The sequence below is a fragment of the Callospermophilus lateralis genome, unplaced genomic scaffold (genome assembly GCF_048772815.1).
Source record: "Callospermophilus lateralis isolate mCalLat2 unplaced genomic scaffold, mCalLat2.hap1 Scaffold_86, whole genome shotgun sequence".
Taxonomy (NCBI): domain Eukaryota; kingdom Metazoa; phylum Chordata; class Mammalia; order Rodentia; family Sciuridae; genus Callospermophilus; species Callospermophilus lateralis.
In genome coordinates, this window is record NW_027516693.1 from 5,421,848 (window position 1) to 5,441,534 (window position 19,687).

The 19,687-nt window shown below is 37.8% G+C and overlaps 1 protein-coding gene across 1 annotated transcript; it reads left to right on the top strand.

The window, feature by feature from the left end:
- The first annotated feature begins 2,477 nt into the window (after positions 1-2,477).
- Positions 2,478-14,618, top strand: LOC143641122 (TATA box-binding protein-associated factor RNA polymerase I subunit A-like). The gene is made up of 7 exons (XM_077108518.1): positions 2,478-2,631; positions 4,414-4,544; positions 6,135-6,293; positions 9,986-10,067; positions 10,800-10,923; positions 12,596-12,750; positions 14,506-14,618. The coding sequence occupies exons 1-7, from the start codon at positions 2,478-2,480 to the stop codon at positions 14,616-14,618; spliced, it is 918 nt and encodes a 305-aa protein (XP_076964633.1).
- The last annotated feature ends 5,069 nt before the right edge of the window (positions 14,619-19,687 follow it).

Genomic DNA, 19,687 nt, shown 5'->3' on the forward strand with positions numbered 1-19,687 from the left:
AAATATACCCACTTAAAGCATATAGTTTTTAATATATTCATAAAGTTGCCCAGTAATCATCACCACCATTAAATTTGGAACATTTTCATCACCCCAGAAAGAAACCCTGAACTCTCCATTTCTTCATAAGCTTCTAGACAACCACTAATCTACTCTCTGTCTTTAGAGATTTATGTATTCTGGGAATCTCAAGCATAATGATTTTAAGGTTGCAAGTAACTGTATTTCATTCCTTTTTGTTGTTGAATAACATGCCATTTTATAGAGATACCACATTTAACCATTCCATGTTTATCAATTGATCGACATTTGGGTGGTTTCTACTTTTTGAATAATATTGCTGTGAATATTTATGTTCAGATTTATTTTTCTTGAATATGTTCCTAAAAGTGAGATTTCTGGATTATATAACTATGTTTAACCTTTGGAAGGAGCACTTGATTGTTTTCCAAAATAGTGGCACTATTTTATTTATTTATTTATTTTTGCATTTTATTAAAATTTAAAATTAGATTTATTTTAATGTAAACCTCCTTAACTTACAAATGCAAATTATTATTTAAAAATATTACACATTTACATGTGTAGTGTTTGCCAGTCTTGAGAGATCTAAGTCAAATCATGTACAGAATGACATGGAAACTGCATGAAAAGCTGAGGCACCAGCGCTCACCGAACTTTAATAATGCACATTACAAGTCACACTTTGGAAAGCAAGCCCGAGAGCTCAGGCAACACCGTTCCATAGAAATGGCAGTTCAAAGGCACAGCACGTCTGAGCAGAGCTTGGAGCATTAGATCCAGAGCCAATCTGATCTGCAACCCTCCCTTCTCGGAGTCCTTGTTTCCTAGCTCTACCTCCAAATGGAAATGTCAGGGACGGAAAAAGGCCTATTTGGTCATTACTGTGTCCATTCTGGGCAGCTCAGAGGTCATCCCTACAGTCAGGTTCCAGGGCTTTGCAGAATCCAGTTCTAATCGTCTCAAAGGACGGCTTCCTTCACTCGGAGAGACTATTCCACAGTTAGCCTTTCAGTCCGGGCCCCACAAGTAGTGTTTCCCCAGCCGCAGGAACATCCCAGCACCCGGGGGAGAGGGAGGGAAGCCAGCGGGGATCAAACACCCTACAGCACGTACGTCGCCCTTTCCAACTACACACTCTGCCGCCAGCCGGCCCTCCGCGGGCTCAGGCGGTGACACTGGAAGAGAATCCGCGGCGGCCCAGCCCCAGGGACGCCGCTGATGCAGGGTGTCGGCCGCGCGGGGCCTCGCCCACCGCCTGGGAGGGCTCATGGTGCCCGGGTCCTGCTTGGCGGGGCGGCCGCAGGCTAACTCGAGGGGTCCGAGGGCGGCTTCGCAGAGAACAAAAGCGCGCACCCGGAGCCCTGGGGCTGGCGATGCGATCCCGCCCCCCCATGCCAGGCGGACCCGCGGCGGGGGAGGGGAGGGCGGCAGGGGCGGCGGGTTGGGGGTGCGACCGACCTGTCGATCAGGAGCTTGTGGTCCCCCATCCAGGGGATGAGGTGCTGTCCCTGCTCCTGGGCCAGGGCCTGCTTGTCGTCCGGAACGGCTTGCAGGCATAGCCGAACACCAACAGCTCCGCTCGACTGTCCCCGCCGTGGGCGCCACCGGCCCGGCCTCCTCCTTCGCGCCGCCATTCCTCTCGGGCTTGGCGCGCCTCCGCCCACGCCGTACATGACAGCGTCCCCGGCTTCCGAGGGGTGCTGATCCTCGCGATGTCCCCGATGGCTTGCCTGGCTTACCCCCTCAGTCAAAGGCGCCGCATCCTGGCCGCAACCTTAACATGGCCGCCATGGCGGGCAACAAAATGGAGGAAGCTCGACTTCTGGCAGGGGGGCCGCACTTCCAGCGACGGTAGTGGCAGATTCGCCAGGGCCAGGAGCGTTTCAGCCGCTGGAAAATAAGTAGGCCTTCCTTTTCACTTTCCCACGGGCTGCTGCCGACTGAGCGGCCATGCTCAGGGGACCCACATTGTTTTCTTGTTCTCCGGAGGTGCTCCGCAACATGACGAAAGCGCTACCGGACTCCGCGAGCCCGCTTCAGCTGTGGCCGGTGGGGCCGCGATGGCGTCTGGGCGGGGCCGTCCCAAGATGCCGCAGCACATGACCGCGGTGCCGCAGGGTGGCTTAGGGGTCTGGGTCCCAGGCACCCGCCTCGGAAGGTGCCCGAGGCTCGTGAGTGCTGGGCCGCGCGCTTCTCCGTCTGGCCCGTGGCCTCCCCACGTGGGGCTCTGACCCAGCGCTTTTGGGTCAGAAGGTCAGGAGCTGGAGGGCCACGGGTCCTGTGGGTAGCCAGCCCGTTTACTCCGGGACGGGAGGTGAACATTCCCCTTTGTGTGCCTGGAGCCCCCCACGGGGGCCGGGGACGTCTTCCTGCCAGGAACGTGACAGCGAGACCGGCCCTCGCCAGGGTGGGCGGGTCCTGCGGTTTCCCATGTCGCCCCTCTGCTCACGTCCATGGTGCTTGGAGGTAGCACCCTGGGGAGTGCAAGGGTACCATTGCCAACACGCTCAGGGGCTGCTCGGCCTGCCGGCCCCTCCCTGGTGCGAGGCCTCGCCAGGTGCGGCCCTGGGGCTGGAGGAGCGCCACCCACGCTCCGCGCAGCCTCAGGTGCTGGGCACCAACCGAAAACATGCCGACCTGCAGTACCCGTTTCTTGAAAATTCGCTGCACTATGTTAAATTACCACCATTATCAATGGAAGGGTACTAAAGTCCATGGTATCTGTAGTTTTGATTTGCATTTCTATAGGGACTAATTATGTTGAGCTCTTTTCATGTGCCTGTGAGCCATTTGTATGCCTTTGGAGAAATTTATATTTATATCTTTTGCATATACTTTGATTAAACCATTAATTTTTAGTTATTGGGTCATGAGTTCTTTATATATTCTAGACAGAAGTCTCTTAATAGATAGACTTAATAGAAATCTCTTAATAGGAGATATTTTCTCCTATTCTGTAGGTTGCCTTTTTACTTTCTTGCTGATGTTCTTTGAAACAATTTTTTTTTGAAGTCCAATTATGTGTTTTTGCTTTTGTTGCTTGTGGTTTTGTTGGCATATCCAAGAAACCATTGCCCACTTCAAGGACACAGAGATTTTCACTTACAAGAGTTTTATAATTTTAACTCTAGCATTTAGGTCTTTAATCTATTTTGAGTTAATTCTTGTGTGTGATATGAGTTAGGAAACAATCTAACTAAATTATTATGCATGTGAATGTCCAGTTGTGCCAACATAGTTGTTGAAAACAAGTATTTTCTTACTGAATTGTCTCGGTACCCTTCTTGAAAATCAGATACCATAAACATGAAGGTGTTGTTCCTGTACACTCAGTTTTCTGTCATTGTATTCTCGTCCTTACACCTATATCATACTGGCTTGCTTACTGTAGCTTTGTAATGAATTTGTAAAGTCATGGTATGAATCTTCCAACTTTGTTCTTTTTAAAAATTTTTTATTCTATTCTCAGTCCCTGGGATTTTCATATAAATTACAGTTAGCTTGTCCATTTATACAAAAAGATTACCTGCGCTTTTGATAGAAATTATAGGACTCTGTAGACTAGTTTAACAATAGTAGTCTTCCAACCTATGTATCTGAGGTGTCTTTATATTTATTTGGGTCTTTTGAAATTTGTTTCAACAATATTACTTTTCAGATGGAACTTTTCATCTCTTTTTTAAAACGTACACCTTTTATTTTTAGTTTTTGATGCCTTTACAAATGGCATTGTTTTCCTAATTTTATTGTTTGCTTCTTCATTGTAAATTCATTTATTGTATTTATCTTGTACCTGGCAACATTGATGAATTCATTTATTAATTCTAATAAATTTTTAATGGAATTTTAGAATTTTCTAGACAGAAAATATAGTTTTCCTTTTCAGTCTAGATGTCTTTTCTATAATTTGCTGTAAGCCCTAGCTAAAACCTCCAGTATAATGAATAGAAATAGTGAGAGGGGACATTCTTATCTTGTTCTTGATTTTAGGGAAAAAAGCATCCAATCTTTCACTATTAAATTTCATGTTTGCTGTAGGTTTTTCATAGATACTGTTTAATCAGATTGTGGAAAGTTCCTAGATTGTCGATGGTCACAAGATGATCATGTGGTTTTTGTTCTTTGGTCTACTGATTTGGTTTAGATCAGTAGATCTTTATTTACATTAATAGATTTTCAGTTGTTAATCCAACCTTGCATTCCTAGAATAGATCCCACTTGAGCATGATGTATTATTCTTTTAACAATAGCTCAGTTTACTATTGTCTTAACAGAAGTTCTTAATACTAAACGACTTTTCTCTCTCTCTCTTTTTTTTTTTTGTGATGCTGGGGATTGAACTCTGGGCCTTCACCAAATGACTTTAAAAAATTTTTTATCTTCGGGCAGATGAAAATGATTATGCATACAGTTCAGCAACCCAAAGTATGCTCAGTGACAGCTGGAAGACATCTGTAAATATTTGTGGATTGATTAAAACTCCTGGAGTTTGGGACCCTTTTGTGAAGAGTTATGTAGAGGTAAGTAGACTTTTCATAAAATTGTATTGGTTTTATTTTTGTCTTAAGCCTATGCAGAGATTGCATGCCTAATTATCTTTATTGATCAGGAGGAAATTTAATGGAAAAAAATGTAAATCTAACTAAATAAATAGAAAAAGAGTATGGCATATTTCTTTCTTGGTCTAAATAATTTGGGTTTTTTGTGGGGAGGAGGTGGTGGCAGGTACCAGGGATTGAACTCAGGGACACTCAACCACTGAGCCACATCCCCAGTTCTTTTTTGTATTTAGAGACAGGGTGTCACTGAATTGCTAACACCTCGCTTTTGCTGAGGCTGGCTTTGAACTCTGTCCTGCCTCAGCCTCCCAAGCTGCTGGGATTGCTGGTGTGCATCACTGCACCTGGCATTTTGTTTATTAATAAGCTGTTGATGTTACTTTTTTTTCATTAATGGATAAACTGTCTGGGCCTTCACCAAATGACTGATCACCAAATGGTGATCAAGATGAAGCCTGAAAGATAGCCAAATATCTACAAAGTAAATAACAATATAATTGTAAGTGTCTGTTCTGTATTATTCTTGTTGAGCTTAAAAGCTGAAAGATCTTTTATGATTTGGTGGGATATAAAAAGAAGTGAACAAAAAAAATCTGAATCTAGGTCACAATATATGAGATGAAGAATAATGGCTTTTAGAAAGTTTATGAAGATTCTCTATCATCTCACAGTCATTGTAAAAAGGCCATTTGTGGGCAGTGGTTATAGCTCCGTGGTAGAGTGCTTGCTCAGCATGTGTGAGGTACTGGGTTTGATCCTCAGCACCACATTTAAAAAATAGTAAATATATAAAATAATGGTATTGTGTAAAATATTTTTTTAAAAAATATATTTTTTAAAAAAGTCATTTGTCAGAGGGCTTTGATACTGAACAATAGGAATAAATTTTCAAAATAAATCATTCTTTGAAAGTTTGAGTACTTAAAGTGCTGAACATGAAAAGATGGAAACAAAATGGAAGAAGCTATAATTGTTATGCACTCTTTTGTGACTGAAGTTATAAATGGGGCACTGAGGTTAGTAAGCATCATATTTTAGTCATTAATATTTTTGCTATGAAGCTGGGTGAGGTGGGATTACACTCCTGTAATTCCAGCAGCTGGGGAGGCTGAGGCAGGAGGATCACAAGTTCAAAGCAGCCTCAGCAAAGGCAGGGTGTGAAGCAGAGACAGGTGAGACCCTGTCTCTAAATAAAATACAAAATAGGGATGGGGATGTGTCTCAGTGGTCGAGTTCCCCTGAGTTCGATCCCTGTCCCCCCACCCCCAAATTATATATATTCTTGCTTTGAGGACATGAATTTCTTATAGGAATAGTTCTTATGTTGAAATTACTATTTTTTTTCAGTAACAAAATAGCACAAGGAAAAATGAACTTTATAGTCCTCTATTTTAAGGTGATTTTTTTTCATAGATGATGTAACATATATGCTAGTGGAAACATGTTCCTTCTGTGGTACTATTTGTCAATTTTGTACTCAGCAATGAAGTTGTGTATTATCTTTTGTATCTTATAAAATTCAGCTAAGATATTATAACTTATTTTATATAGATGTTGGAATTCTATGGTGATCAAGATGAAGCCCGAAAGATACTTACTAATTATGCTTATGATGAAAAGTTCCCATCAAATCCGAATGCCCATGTATACTTATACAATTTTCTAAAGAAGGAAAAGGCACCAAGAGCGAAACTGTTAAGTGTGCTTAAGGTATAGATTTTTTATTTCACTATTTGAAAAGTTTTGGAGGTTTATGTTCAGACATTTCAGGGTTATTGTTTTCTAACTTTTTATATTATAGCACTCATAGAAAATGACATTGTATGAATAGTATGCTGAGGTATACAGAGAAAGTTGCTCCCTCTGCAGGCTCTAGGAAGACACTCTACTTCTACTAAGGAGAGAGGATCTGTGTTTTAGAAACCTTTTGCCACTCTGGTTGGAGAATTCTGCATTTTTTTTTAAATCAACAATTGAAATTTAATTTATATATAGTAAGTGTACTTATTGCAAGCATATGCTTGGATATATCTTAACATATATCCATGTTACTTTCATAATAATATAATATAAAGCATTGCTGTCACTCCCAAAAGTTCTTTATTTCACAACCCATTACCCACATATTCCTGCCTTCAGGCAGTCACTGGTCTGCTTTTTGAAATCATGGATTAATTTTATCTTTTCTGGATTTTCATATGAATGTAATCTTAGTTTTATACTTTTTTTTTGTTTGTGGGGGGTGTCTGGCTTCTCTTACTCAGCATGTTGTTGAGTTTTTGCCATGATGTTGTTTTAGCAATTTATTAATGCTGAGTAATACTTCATTTTTATACATTAAATTTTTGATGAACATTTGGCTTTTTGACTGTTATGAATAATGTTGCTAAGAACATTCGTGTATTTCTGTGAGTGCACACATATTTTTGTTTTTCTTGGGTAGCTGTGTAATTGCTGAGTAAGGAAAATAGATATTTAACTTCTTAAGAAACCATCAGCTGTTTTTTGAAGTGATTGATTGTACCATTAACATTCCCACAATCTATGTTTCAGAGTTCAGCTTCTCTACATCCTGTCCAACATTCGATATTGTTTGATATTCTATATTTTGGAGGGGTTGTAGTCATTTTAGTTATGTCTGTTTTACATTTCTACCAACAATGCATGAGGTTTTCGGTTTTTCTACATTGTTGCCAACTCTTAACTTTTTTTCATTTTGATAGTAGCTATTCTAGTAGTATTGTATTCCAGTAGTGTGGTGTCTCATAATAATGGCTTGTGATGCTAGGACATCTCTTTATGGCCATTTATCATCTTTGTAGAGATGTCTATTCCAAGTATTCAAGTCCGTTGCCCTTTTTTGAATTGGATTGTTTGGTTTTGGTGTATTGAATTGTAGAAATTTGTGTGTCAGATTAAGCACAGGGCCTCAGATATACTACGGGTGCTGTAAACTGTATATACATGTATATATATATGTATATAGTCCTTTATATATTTAGTGGTCAGTTTTTAATCTGCTGTTTTAGAGAAGAAAGAAGAAAGGTTCTTTTCAGCCTATACAGATGACTAACAGAAATTCTTATCTGTTAGTCTTCTTTTAAAAGTCGATTAGGAAATCAATAGGGTGAACATTTATTCTTAAGACAAGATAGACTTAGGGAGAAATGTTGTTTTCCTTTTGAGAAGTACAGTATTGGAATCTAAGAGCTCAAATTGTTGGGTTTAATAGCAGATTGGGTATGACAAAAGAGAGGGTCAGTGTAATGTGTAGAAAAAGCAGCCTAAAGGACAGAGCAAAAAAGGGTGGAGAGTGCAAAAAAGATTGTATTGGGGGCTGGGCTTGTGGCTCTGTGGTAGAGCGCTTGCCTGGCATATATGAGGCACTGGGTTCAATCCTCAGCACCACATAAATATAAAATAAAGACATTGTGCCAACCTAAAACTAAAAATACTAAAAAATATAAAAATTTTAAAAAAAAGATTGTATTGGGGACTTGGTGAAAACGTCTGATACCTTTAATTGAAGTTTTGGAGGAGGCAGAAAATGGGACAAAAAAACAAATAATAATAAAAATATATATGTATTTGAACAGTTAATGGCTAAGAATTTTCTAAAGTTGATGGAGAAATTTTTAAAAAATATATATTTATTTATTTTGTTATATATGACAGAAGAATGCATTTTAATTCATATTACACATATAAAGCAGGATTTTCATGTCTCTGGTTGTACACAAAGTAGAGTCACACCATTTGTGTCTTCATACATATACTTAGGGTAATGATGTCCATCTTATTCCTCTGTGTTTCTTACCCCCATACTCCCTCCCTTCCCTTCCCCTCCCCTTGCCCTATCTAAAGTCCCTCCATTCCTCCCATGCTCCCACCACCTCTCCCTATTGTGGATCAACATCCTCATATCAAAGAAAACATTTGGCATTTGTTTTTTTGAGATTGGCTTACTTCACTTAGCATGATGTTCTCCAACTCCATCCATTTACCTGAAAATGCCATGATTTTATTCTCTCTTAATGCTGAGTGATATTCCATTGTGTGTGTGTGTGTGTATATACCACATTTTCTTTATCCATTCATCTACTGAAGGGCATTTAGCTTGGTTCCACAATGTAGCTAATTGTGAATTGTGCTACTATAAACATTGATGTGACTGTGTCTCCATAGTATACTGTAATCGGAGTCTTGGAAAAGGCAGGGTATAAACCAGAGTGGGATATAGCTGGGTCAAATGGTGGTTCCATTCCCAGTTTTCCTAGGAATCTTTCTGATGGAGAAATTTTATAATTCTGATGGTCTTTTATTTGATCTGGGTACTGGTCACCTGGGTGTGTTAAATTTTGTGATGATTTATTCAATGTCATAGGACTTATACCTTTCTAGTACATACATTTCAATTAAAAAGTTAAAACTAAGTGACTTGAGCCGTATACAATGTAATTTTGGTAGGAACCAAGTTTTAATAATATTCTCTGATACGGGTATGTTGATCTTTATTATTGAACCTGGTTGATTGAATTTTTACAAATTATTAAGAGAAGTTAACAAACTATTTTTTGTTTTGTTGGGAATTATTTCATTTTAAGTTCAAAGTACTTTGGAAAGTAGACAGTGAATTTGTTTAGTATTATGTGTATTGAAATGAGAAATAATTTAAAATTTGGGGGTTTTGTATATTCATAAAAATAGTCCTTGTTTTCAGAGAGGAAAACCTGTAAATTTGTTCCTGTTGTGTAGAAGAATTGTTAAATTGTGGGCTGGGGTTGTGGCTCAAGTGATAGAGTGCTTGCCTAGCATGTGTGAGGCACTGAGTTCAATCCTCAGCACCACATAAAAAAAGATATTGTATCCACCTAAAACAAAAAATAAATACTTTAAAAAAATTGTTAAATTGTTTACCCAAATAACTTTAGGGTACAGTGTTCCTAAATCCAGTCTCCAGAATTGTTGCCCCTTTTTGAATTTTTGTTTTATGTATTATATAAAAGCATTTCACAATATCTTATATGTAATATGTATATAAAACTTTGTAATCTGTGATCTCTTCTAATTGGTATTTTCTGTGTGATTTCTCCCCCCCCCACCCCCAGTCCTTGCTTCTGAAAATAAATTATTTTAAGTGTGGTAAATATTGTAGGTATGTATAAGATGCAAATTAAGAATTCTCCCCATCTGTTTCTTCTGATAATCTTGTCTATCATGTTAGCAGGATTTTTATTTTAAAAAATTCTTTACAGAGAATACTTTTTATACCCAAGTTAAAATTGGATCAAAGCAAAATATCTTTTAAATCCTTGAATAACTTACTGAGAGTATATTAACCAATGAGAGCTTTATTTGAACATAAGCTGAAATTTGAGAAATGTCTTTGTATAAATTACAAGATTATTTTTTTCCCGAATTTGTATCAGATTGTACCCTCCCATAGACTGATGTTAGAATTCCATATGTTACTTAGAAAATCAGGTACACAAGTTTTTGTTTTATGCCTCTTTGTACAGATAATCTATAGTCAAGGAATTAACCAACTATGTCCCAGTGGCCAAATTGACCTCATGCCTGTATTTATAAATCAAGTTCCATTAGAACTTATTTATTTATGTATTTTCTATAGTTGCTTTTGCACTATAATGGCAGAACTAGTGGTTGTATTAGAGACTAGTATAGCTAGAATATTTATTATCTGACCCTTTACAGAAGTTTTACTACTCCTGTTATAGAACATCAGTTCCCAATTGGAAAAAGAAAATTGCCTTCAAGTTATGTAATTTCACTTTGTTTTAATGCCTCCTGGACTTCAGTATAGAAAATAACCTGCTTCTTAAATGAAAATCAGTCCACTAATCCAAATAAATCAGTGCAAAGATTGCATCGGTTTTTTTATCTAAGGGAAGAGAATGTTCCAAAGATGGGAAAATAGGGCAGGGACTTTAACTCATGTTCTCCATAGTATATGAGTTAGTGCATATAATCAATATAGGGATCAAACTGAATACTTGGACCTCATTAGCATGTTTGATATTATTGAGCGTTCTTCTGATTTATTTCAGGAATATGAGCATAATGAATTGTTTTAAATCATTAACCAAACTAGAAGGCTTACATAATTCATTTTCATCAGCTGTACATACCTTTTTAGCTTTATGCACTTCTTCAATCAATACCTTATTTAAACCTGAACTGTTATGAATGTTGCAGAAAAAGAAGAACTCCATAAATTGGGGTTGAAAGTATTGTTTGGAGTCCTGGATTTTGCTGGATGCACTAAGAACATAACTGCATGGAAATATTTGGCTAGATATCTGAGACAGCTCTTAATGGAGTGAGTAATAAACACAGCATTTATTTGCTTGTACTTTTGGATTTCTTCAGCTCTTTTCTTCTGAGTGTCAGAAGCTAGAAAATGCAAAGTCACATACTTAACATACAACAATTCTCTCCAGATACTGTGTACTATCAAATACTACATCTTGTAAGTCCATTGTGAGCTGGATATGTAAAACTTTACCTATTTTTTGGCAGAATAAAGGATATCACAAAATTGTTTATATATTAATTTTAGTTGTATAAGGTACCCAGGGTAAGTGGAAACTTGTTTCAGACTTAAACTGATCTCGGGAGAAAAAAATGTCTATCTTAGTCTATTTGGGTTTCTGTAACAAAATATCATAATTTGGGTGGCTTTTATATAACAAATTTATTTTCACAAGTTCTGGAGGCTAGGAAGTCCAAAGTGAAGGTACCAGCAGATTCATTGTCTGATAAAGAACAAGATTCTCAGTTCATAGAGGGTTCCTTCTATGGTGGAAGGGAGCAAGGCAATTGCCTGGGGCTTCTCTTAAAAGATCACTAATTTAGGTCATGATTCATGTCCTCATGTCCTAATTATTTTCAGTGGTGATTAGGTTTTTTTATATTTATTACTTTTTTAGTTATAGGTGTACACAATATCTTTATTTTTATGTGGTGCTAAGGATCGAACCCAGTGCCCCACGCATGCTAGGCAAACGCTCTACCTCTGAGCCCAACCCCAGCTCGTGATTAGGTTTTAACATGAATTTTTGTGGAGGGTGGGCAAGCATTCAGATGGTACACTCAATGTAAACTCCTTTCAAATATAAAGGACTGTTTAAACCCCTGCTAAACCATAGGGCCTTTTTTTATGCAGGGGAGGGGTTTGCCAGGGATTGAACTCAGGGGGCACTTGACCACTGAACCATATCCTCAGTCCTATTCTGTATATTATTTAGAGACAAAGTCTCTCATCCAGTTGCTTATTGCTATCCTCCTGCCTCAGCCTCTGAGCCGCTGGGATTATAGGGGTGTGTCACCACACCCAGCTACTATGGGGCTTTTGAAAGCCAAGAAACATAATGTTTGCTTTTTAAATTTCCAGAAGGTTTGCCACAGGAGACATACAGGTGCTAAATAAGTATATCCTCAAATTATTGATGAACATTTAGCATTGCTCTTCAGTTGTGAGATCCATGTATTTATGTATTTTATAATAATGTCATTTAAATTAAATTTTGGTAGCATATAATTTAAGGTTTTAAAGTAACTTTTAAATAATTATGATTAGGCATTTATTGAACATTTGCTGTGTACCAGATAGTGTAAAAGGAGCTTTATGTGAAACCTGCTTCTGGACTAGTTTAGTCCTAATAACAATGCCATGAAATAAGTATCATTTTTATCCTCAAGGAAATTGAGAATCAGAGAGGTTAAGCAACCTGCTCAAGATCAATAGTAAATGGAATATCTGAAATTTAAAGAATTTTTACTTCAGAATCACTGCATCGCTTTACTGTAATGAACTGGCTATTTAGTTAAGAGGACATTAGAATGTGGAGATCAAAGAGAATTAAAAAAGTATTTGATTTTATGTTATTGCTGATGTTAGTCTGGAAATAGCTTCCTATAGCTAAAATCAAATTCTAATGTACAGATTTGTCCCCATCACTGACCTTCCCTTTTGACATTTTTGTTTTTAGGAATCATCTTGCATGGGTTCAAGAAGAATGGAATTCCAGGAAAAGCTGGTGGCCAACCTTTCACTTCAGCTACTTTTGGGCAAAAAATGATTGGAAGGAAGATACAGATTTGACCTGTGAGAAAGCTTTTGTAGCTGGAATACTGTTAGGAAAAGGTACATTTTTTATTTCTTTTAATTTTATCTTTGAATATGACCATTCTTTGATTGTAGAACTTATCTAATGTGGTCCATAAGGATTCTGGATGCTCAAGAAATAATTGTTGAGCTGGGCGTGCATGCCTGTAGTCCCAGTGGCTTTGGAGGCTGAGACAGGAGGATTGCAAGTTCAAAGCCTTCCTCGGCAAAAGCGAGACACTAAGCAACTCAGTGAGGCCTTGTCTCTAAATAAAATACAAAAATAGGGATGAGTGATGAGTATGTGGCTCAGTGGTTGAGTATTCCTGCATTCAATCAACAGTACCCCCCTAAACAACAACAACAAAAATAAAGAGTGGATCATGAGTTGGGAACTGGTAATGTGCTTATAAGGAATCCCCTAGGGTTAGAAACAGTGCTTTCATGTTGTTGATTGTGATTATTTCTCATGCTCTGACTTGGGTGTTGTTGGGGGCATTAAGATGCACTATGCAAGACTGTTTCACAATCACTGACTGCTTGGCCTTGTTGCATAGGTTTACTGAAACTGTCTACTAATCAAGAATGTTCTTTCATACCTCATTGTTCTTTAATAGATCTGTATTATATACACTTAAATGTTCCTGTAAGGAGAAAAATTCTCCTTAAGAATGCCTCCCATTAATTTGCTAAATAGTCCTCTTAAAAGGAATGAGAAATTAATTGTTTCTTTATGGAATATTTTGGCCAATAAAACTCGTACCAGCTTTGTACCACTGAAATATTAAAGTTAGCCAGTACTGAAATGAAACTGCTACAAAATGTACAGAAATGATGTGTATGATGACAACTAGTAAGATATATTTTGCTTGCGAGTTTAAGGTGTCCTAAAGAGATTCTTCAGTTCACTTGTTATCTTCTTCTACTTTATGAATTTGGAGTCCAAAGACCTGGACTAACTTTCTCATTCTCTACTCGTCATGTGACTTGGGTCAAGCAATTAACTTTTGGGATTGTCCAAAGGGATTTGGACACTGGGATTGTCCTTTGTGAAATATCAAGCGAACATCACATCAAAGGGCTTTATGAATTCTGAAGTTGTCCAGGAATATCAGGTGTTGTTATGCCTGAAAATGGGCACATCTCTCCTGTCTGGGTGTTAGTGTGGAGAGAGTGAATCTATTCGAAAGCTGAGCTTTTTTTCCTCTCTTGTTCTGGTTATCAACATTACACCACAGAACTCAAATTCTGGTTGTGGTCTGCTTTTGCTTTGTGCTTAGAATGGGGTATGTTAGCTTTCTCCCCATTCTGTATGAGAAACAAGATGGGCCCCTTGCTCTGTGGAGAGACCTTTTCTGGTTGAAATTCAGCTATTTGGTTGCTTTGCTAGTTAAGATCTCTAGTGGATTTACAAAGGAGGTGTATTTTGTAGTTTGTTTACCTTTTTCTGACTGTGATAATGCCTCTTTTGCTGACTTAGAAGCTAAAGTTCAGAGGGAAGTAGTACTAATTTGATCTTGGAGAATATTCCTTTAATGTACGAATATACATAATGATGTGTATATCACTATAGGGTTTGGGGAAAGAGAAGGAAAAAAGCTAAAATATATGCCTTAATTATAATGGATCAAAAACATCTTTGTGAAGTAATACATTTTATTGGTGGCAGCTCTTAGAATATGTGTGGGCCATACTGGTATATATAGAGTTGAAGCAAAAATTTCAAACTATACACATGTACTTTAAAAATTTGGATGATAAGAATTAAAATTTTTTGCTCATTTTATTTTTTAGGTTGTAGATATTTTCGGTATATTTTAAAACAAGATTATCATGTGTTAAAAAAGAAAATTAAGCGGATGAAGAAATCAGTGAAAAAATACAGTATTGTAAATTCAGGAGTCTGATATTAAATTTTATTTATTTCACAGTTGTAGCCACACTGTAGTAGCAGTAGATTGTTACTAAATGTATTTATTTGATAGTTTAAGAAAGTATGACTATAGAAAGTATTTATGACTATAGAAAGTATTTTTGTATTTTCTTTTACTGTAAGTTATAACTAGAAAAATAATGCCACTGCCTTTGTTCCATGTAAATATACATACACACACATATTTTTTTGTAATGTAAAATAATAATGTAAAATAAAATAATAATAATGTTTTTTATGGAATGATTCTCCAAGTGAAAAAATAAATGTTTAATTAGAGAATATAGCTCTGTAGCAGTTATTATTTGCAGATAACTTGCCTCTTGCTGTTATGTAATAAAATACAACTAGTGGTGTAAAATGAATTTTTGTTTTTTTAGACTCTAAATTTACCCATGTTAGATTTACCACGATGAAGAAAAATATTAGTGATGAGTTCTGTTGAATTTTGGAAAGAGAGATGGATTTTAGGAAGTGACTCTTTTTTTTTTTTTTTTTGTATTAAGACATGGAAATTTAGGATTGAGAATTTTTCTGCCAGATAGAAAAAGAACCTTCTACCATGAAGGAGTAATTTGGATCAAAGAGGTAGTGGGAATTGGCTGTTTCAACTGGCACTTGCATAATTTAAAAAGGCTGTTAGGTTTTGTTATTGCCTAGCACATCAGTCTTAGATGTTTTAGAACACAGGTGTCCTCTCTCCTTTCTTGGAAACTAGAATGTAGCAGTAAGCATTTGCCTGGTGGAAGACTCCTTACCAGTGAAATAGTAACCCAGCATTACACAGTTAAGCCCAGGGGCAATTTTTTGAGAACACAAGCTGGGCCTGATAGCATTTTGTTATAGTTGTTCGGGTGTTCAAGGAAGTGCTTCATAAATGTCTGCCTTTTATGCATTTTGTGTTCAGATAACCAGTAACTGAGTTCCATGAAAGCTCACTAACTTTACAATAAGCCTAATATTTAGATGACAAGCCACACATTTTTCCCATTGTACTTTTTTATGAAGGTTACTTAATACTCAAGTTAAAAAAATTTTCTGTTCTTTTCTATCTGTACTTTATCTCACTCAAAGCATCTGCAAGAAAATTGGGGGATAAATTATGCTTTGTCAATTTATAGTTCAGTATTATTTTGTACTTGATAAAAACACTTCTATCAATAAATATCCAGCCTTACAAGGTACACTCAAAACAAGTAGGTATTCCAAAAGAGCCAGAACAAATCAAGCTAAAGCCACCACATAATTAGGTCTAACTTTACTGCTGGGAGTGGGTGATTGGGTTGTGAAGGAGTTCTGTATAGGAAAGACTACCACTAGAGGAATGAAATTCCCAGATAATGTGTTCAAAATCTCAAAACAAATTCCAAGATAGCCAGAGCATCTATCTACTCCCTGAAACCTTTATCAAAAGCTGAAAAATGGCTACAGAATGGAGGTTCAGAATGTGAGGTGAGTAGATATAGTTCTTGGTTTTCACACAAAGCTTTCCTAGAATTTTTTTTAGCATGTTCATATCTGATTTTTTGATAAAAGCAGTATGAGTCAACCCTTGTGGAAATTATTTAGGTCCACTGAAGGTAAAGCCAGTTCCGTGAATAATAACAATGGCCAGAATTTATGAAGCACTATGGACTTTACATTTCATCATAACACCACTACATTTCTATGAGTTATTCCTATTTTACCAAGGAGGTGAATGGAGCCCTTGGAGATGCCAGTAACTTTGCCAAGGTCACAGCTAGTAGGTTTAGCGCAAGGTTGCTAACCTAATTAGTATGATTCTGAAGATCACACTGGTGCTATCTGTATCATCTCCCAGGGAAGTCACTTTTTACTACCTGAACAGCTGGGTAGCCAGAAAAAGAATAGAAAGGGATTCATAACCCAGAGGCCATTGGCTCAAGCAAAAACTATTCTTACTCTCCCAAGCGATTGGTAGGCTTCCCATTTTGTGTCCCCACATGCTCCTATATCAGATCACCACTCCCCCTGCAACCTTAGCCTGTATCTTAGAATATGACCTTATTTGGAGACAGTCTTTACAGGAATAATGGAAGTTAAAATGCAGATATTATGGTGGGCCCTAATCCAGGATGACTGGTATCCTTATTAAAAGTTAAAGATTGGGACTTGGGTTTTAGCTCAGAGTTGGCCTAGGATGTGTGAGGCACTGGATTCCATCCTCAGCACTACATAAATATAAATAAAATAAAGGTATTGTGTCCAACTACAACTAAAGGGGGGGAAAGAAAGGGAAGGGGATTGACACACACACTGGGAGAATACCATCCCAACATGAAGCCACAGATTGGGTATCTCCAAGTCATGAAATGCAACACAAACCATCAGAAGCTTGGAGAAAGGTCTGGAACTGACCTTGCTGACACCTTCATCTCAGACATTGAGTCTCTATAACTGAGAGGTAATTTCTATTGTTTAGGCCACCCAATTTGTGGTTCTTCGTTAGGGCAGCCCTAGCATTTAAAAATAATGATTTTTTTAAAGTATGCTTCAGAGTGAGATCTGAGGTGATTCAGTCTGGTTCTAGTTTTTAGTTCCAGACTTAGAGTAAGTTCACCTAACACTCAAGTTAAAAACGTTTTCTGTTTTTTCCTACCTGTACTTCACCTTCTGGTAGAAGATTTTCTTGTTCCCTTCCAGCCTGTTGTCATCTCTTTCCTTGGATTCTGAATAGCAATTTGTTCCTTACTGTTATCTTAGTATAATCTGTTTTTTTTTTTTGGGGGGGGGGTAGGGTCACTTTTAGCCTTCTCAGCATAAAAGTTGCTTATCAATTTTCCATTAAACATTCCTCTTCTAGTATAATAACTTTGCACACAAGAATATATATTTGTTAAATTGACACAATATCTACTGCAAAATTAGTTATTGTGTAATTATGTTACAATCATATGCATTATGTAATTCTATCTGAAATGTAGCTCCATATGAAATAAGATGTTTTAGAAGCTCATACTGTCATTACATCCCATGAGCTCCTGCCAGCTGACCTTCACTTGCTAGTCTTGCAGGGAGTTTTTGCCCCAATCAATGTGATATCCATATTTTCATGGCAAAAGGAAAACTGAGACAAATGTCAAAGATACTCTCAGTTCTTTATGGAAGGAAAGAATGCATTCATTCATTCTTACATAATTCTGGGTCAGGTGTTGCCTCCTTTCTCAGAAGGTCACAGTGGCTGTGAACTCACTTGACTTAGTCCAGCTTACTCTTTGTGCTAAGGTTTACAAAGCAATGAATTATCTGACCTTTGGGCAAACAACCCAGTGGAAACTGCACCATCACTAGTGAATCATGGATGCCTTATTATATTTTAAAAAGCAGGGACTTGGGATGTAGCTTAGTTAAAGCACATGCCTAGTGTGCATGAGGCCTGAGTGCCATCCTTAGCATCACAAATAAGAAGGAACACTCAACTAGGTCTGATATTGAACAGTACAGAGCTGTATTGACAATCATTCTGAGTACTCCCTCCTTTTTCCTTGGTTATAAATATTTGGATTTTAAATGCTGCTTGGGCTGTCATAATTGAGAGCACTGTAATGTAGACTTGGCTAGGTTGAGGCTCATGCTTCCCTCTTGAAATCCTGGCAAAGGCTGCGCATGAGTGGAAGCCAGGTGGGGTACCCTCTGTAGCAACACATTGAAACCAAGACAAACAACAAGAAGTGCTACCGAGGATGCGCGGGGAAAGGTATACTCATACACTGCTGGTGGGACTGCAAATTAGGGCAGCCAATTTGGAAAGCAGTATGGAGATTCCTTGGAAAGCTGGGAATGGAACCACCATTTGACCCAGCTATTCCTTTTCTTGCACTATACCCAAAGGACCTAAAAACAGCATCCTACAGGGACACAGTCACATCAATGTTTATAGCAGCACAATTCACAATAGCTAAACTGTGGTGCCAACCTAAATGTCCTTCAGTTGATGAGTGGATAAAAAAAATGTGGCATTTATACACAATGGAATATTACTCAGCACTAAAAATAAGAATAAGATCATGGCATTTGCAGGGAAATGGATTGCATTAGAGCAGATTATGCTAAGTGAAGTTAGCCAATCCCCCCAAAAAAACAAATGCCAAATGTCCTCTCTGATATAAGAAGGGGGACTCAAAATGAGGTTGGAAGGGAGAGCAAGGGAGGAAGATTATCTCTAGATAGGGAATAGGGGTGAGAGGGAAGGGGAGGAAAAAGGGGAATAGCATGGATGGTGGAAGGAGAGGGTCATCATTATACAAAATACATGTATGAAGATGTGAGTTTGGTGTCAACATACCTTATATACATACAGAGATATGATAAATTGTGGTATAAAGGTGTATTAAGAATTGTAATGCAAAAAAATAAGAGTTCATGTATAATGGCATAATTTGGCGTGAACATACTTTATATACAGAGTTACGAAAAATTGTGCTTTGAATGGATAATTATGATTGTAATGCATTCCACTATTGTCATGTATGTAAGAAATAAAAAATTTTAAAAACTTGCATTTCAAAGGTAAGCTTTTGCAAGAAAGGAAATTGCAAAGTGAACTGGAAACATGGAAAATAAAGAGTAAGCTCAGGGAACCTGATGTCCCCATGGACCTGTGTCCCTATTTGTGCCTCTGTTTGGTTTTGTGGCTATTTGTCTACTCATTCAAGAAGAATTTCCAAGGCCTGTTATGTGTAAGGGACATGTACAGAGCAAAACACATTCTTAAGTGGTGTTGGAACTTACACTAAGTGAGGAGGAGTACCCCTAAAGCTGATATAGACTTGGCAAAAATAACCCAATCATCCTGTGCTTCCTGGTAAAATTATCCCAAACAGTCCTTGTTGGGTCACACTCCTGTGTCTTAATGTGTCTCTCAAAATTAATATACTGAAACTAATTTGCCAGTGTGTTAATATTCAGAGGCAGGGCCTTGGGCTGGTGTGTTATTCAGCTTTCCGTTACTGTCACAATCACCTGAGGTAATCAGTTTAATAAAGAGGAAAGGTTTATTTTGGTTCACAGTTGTAAGGGTTT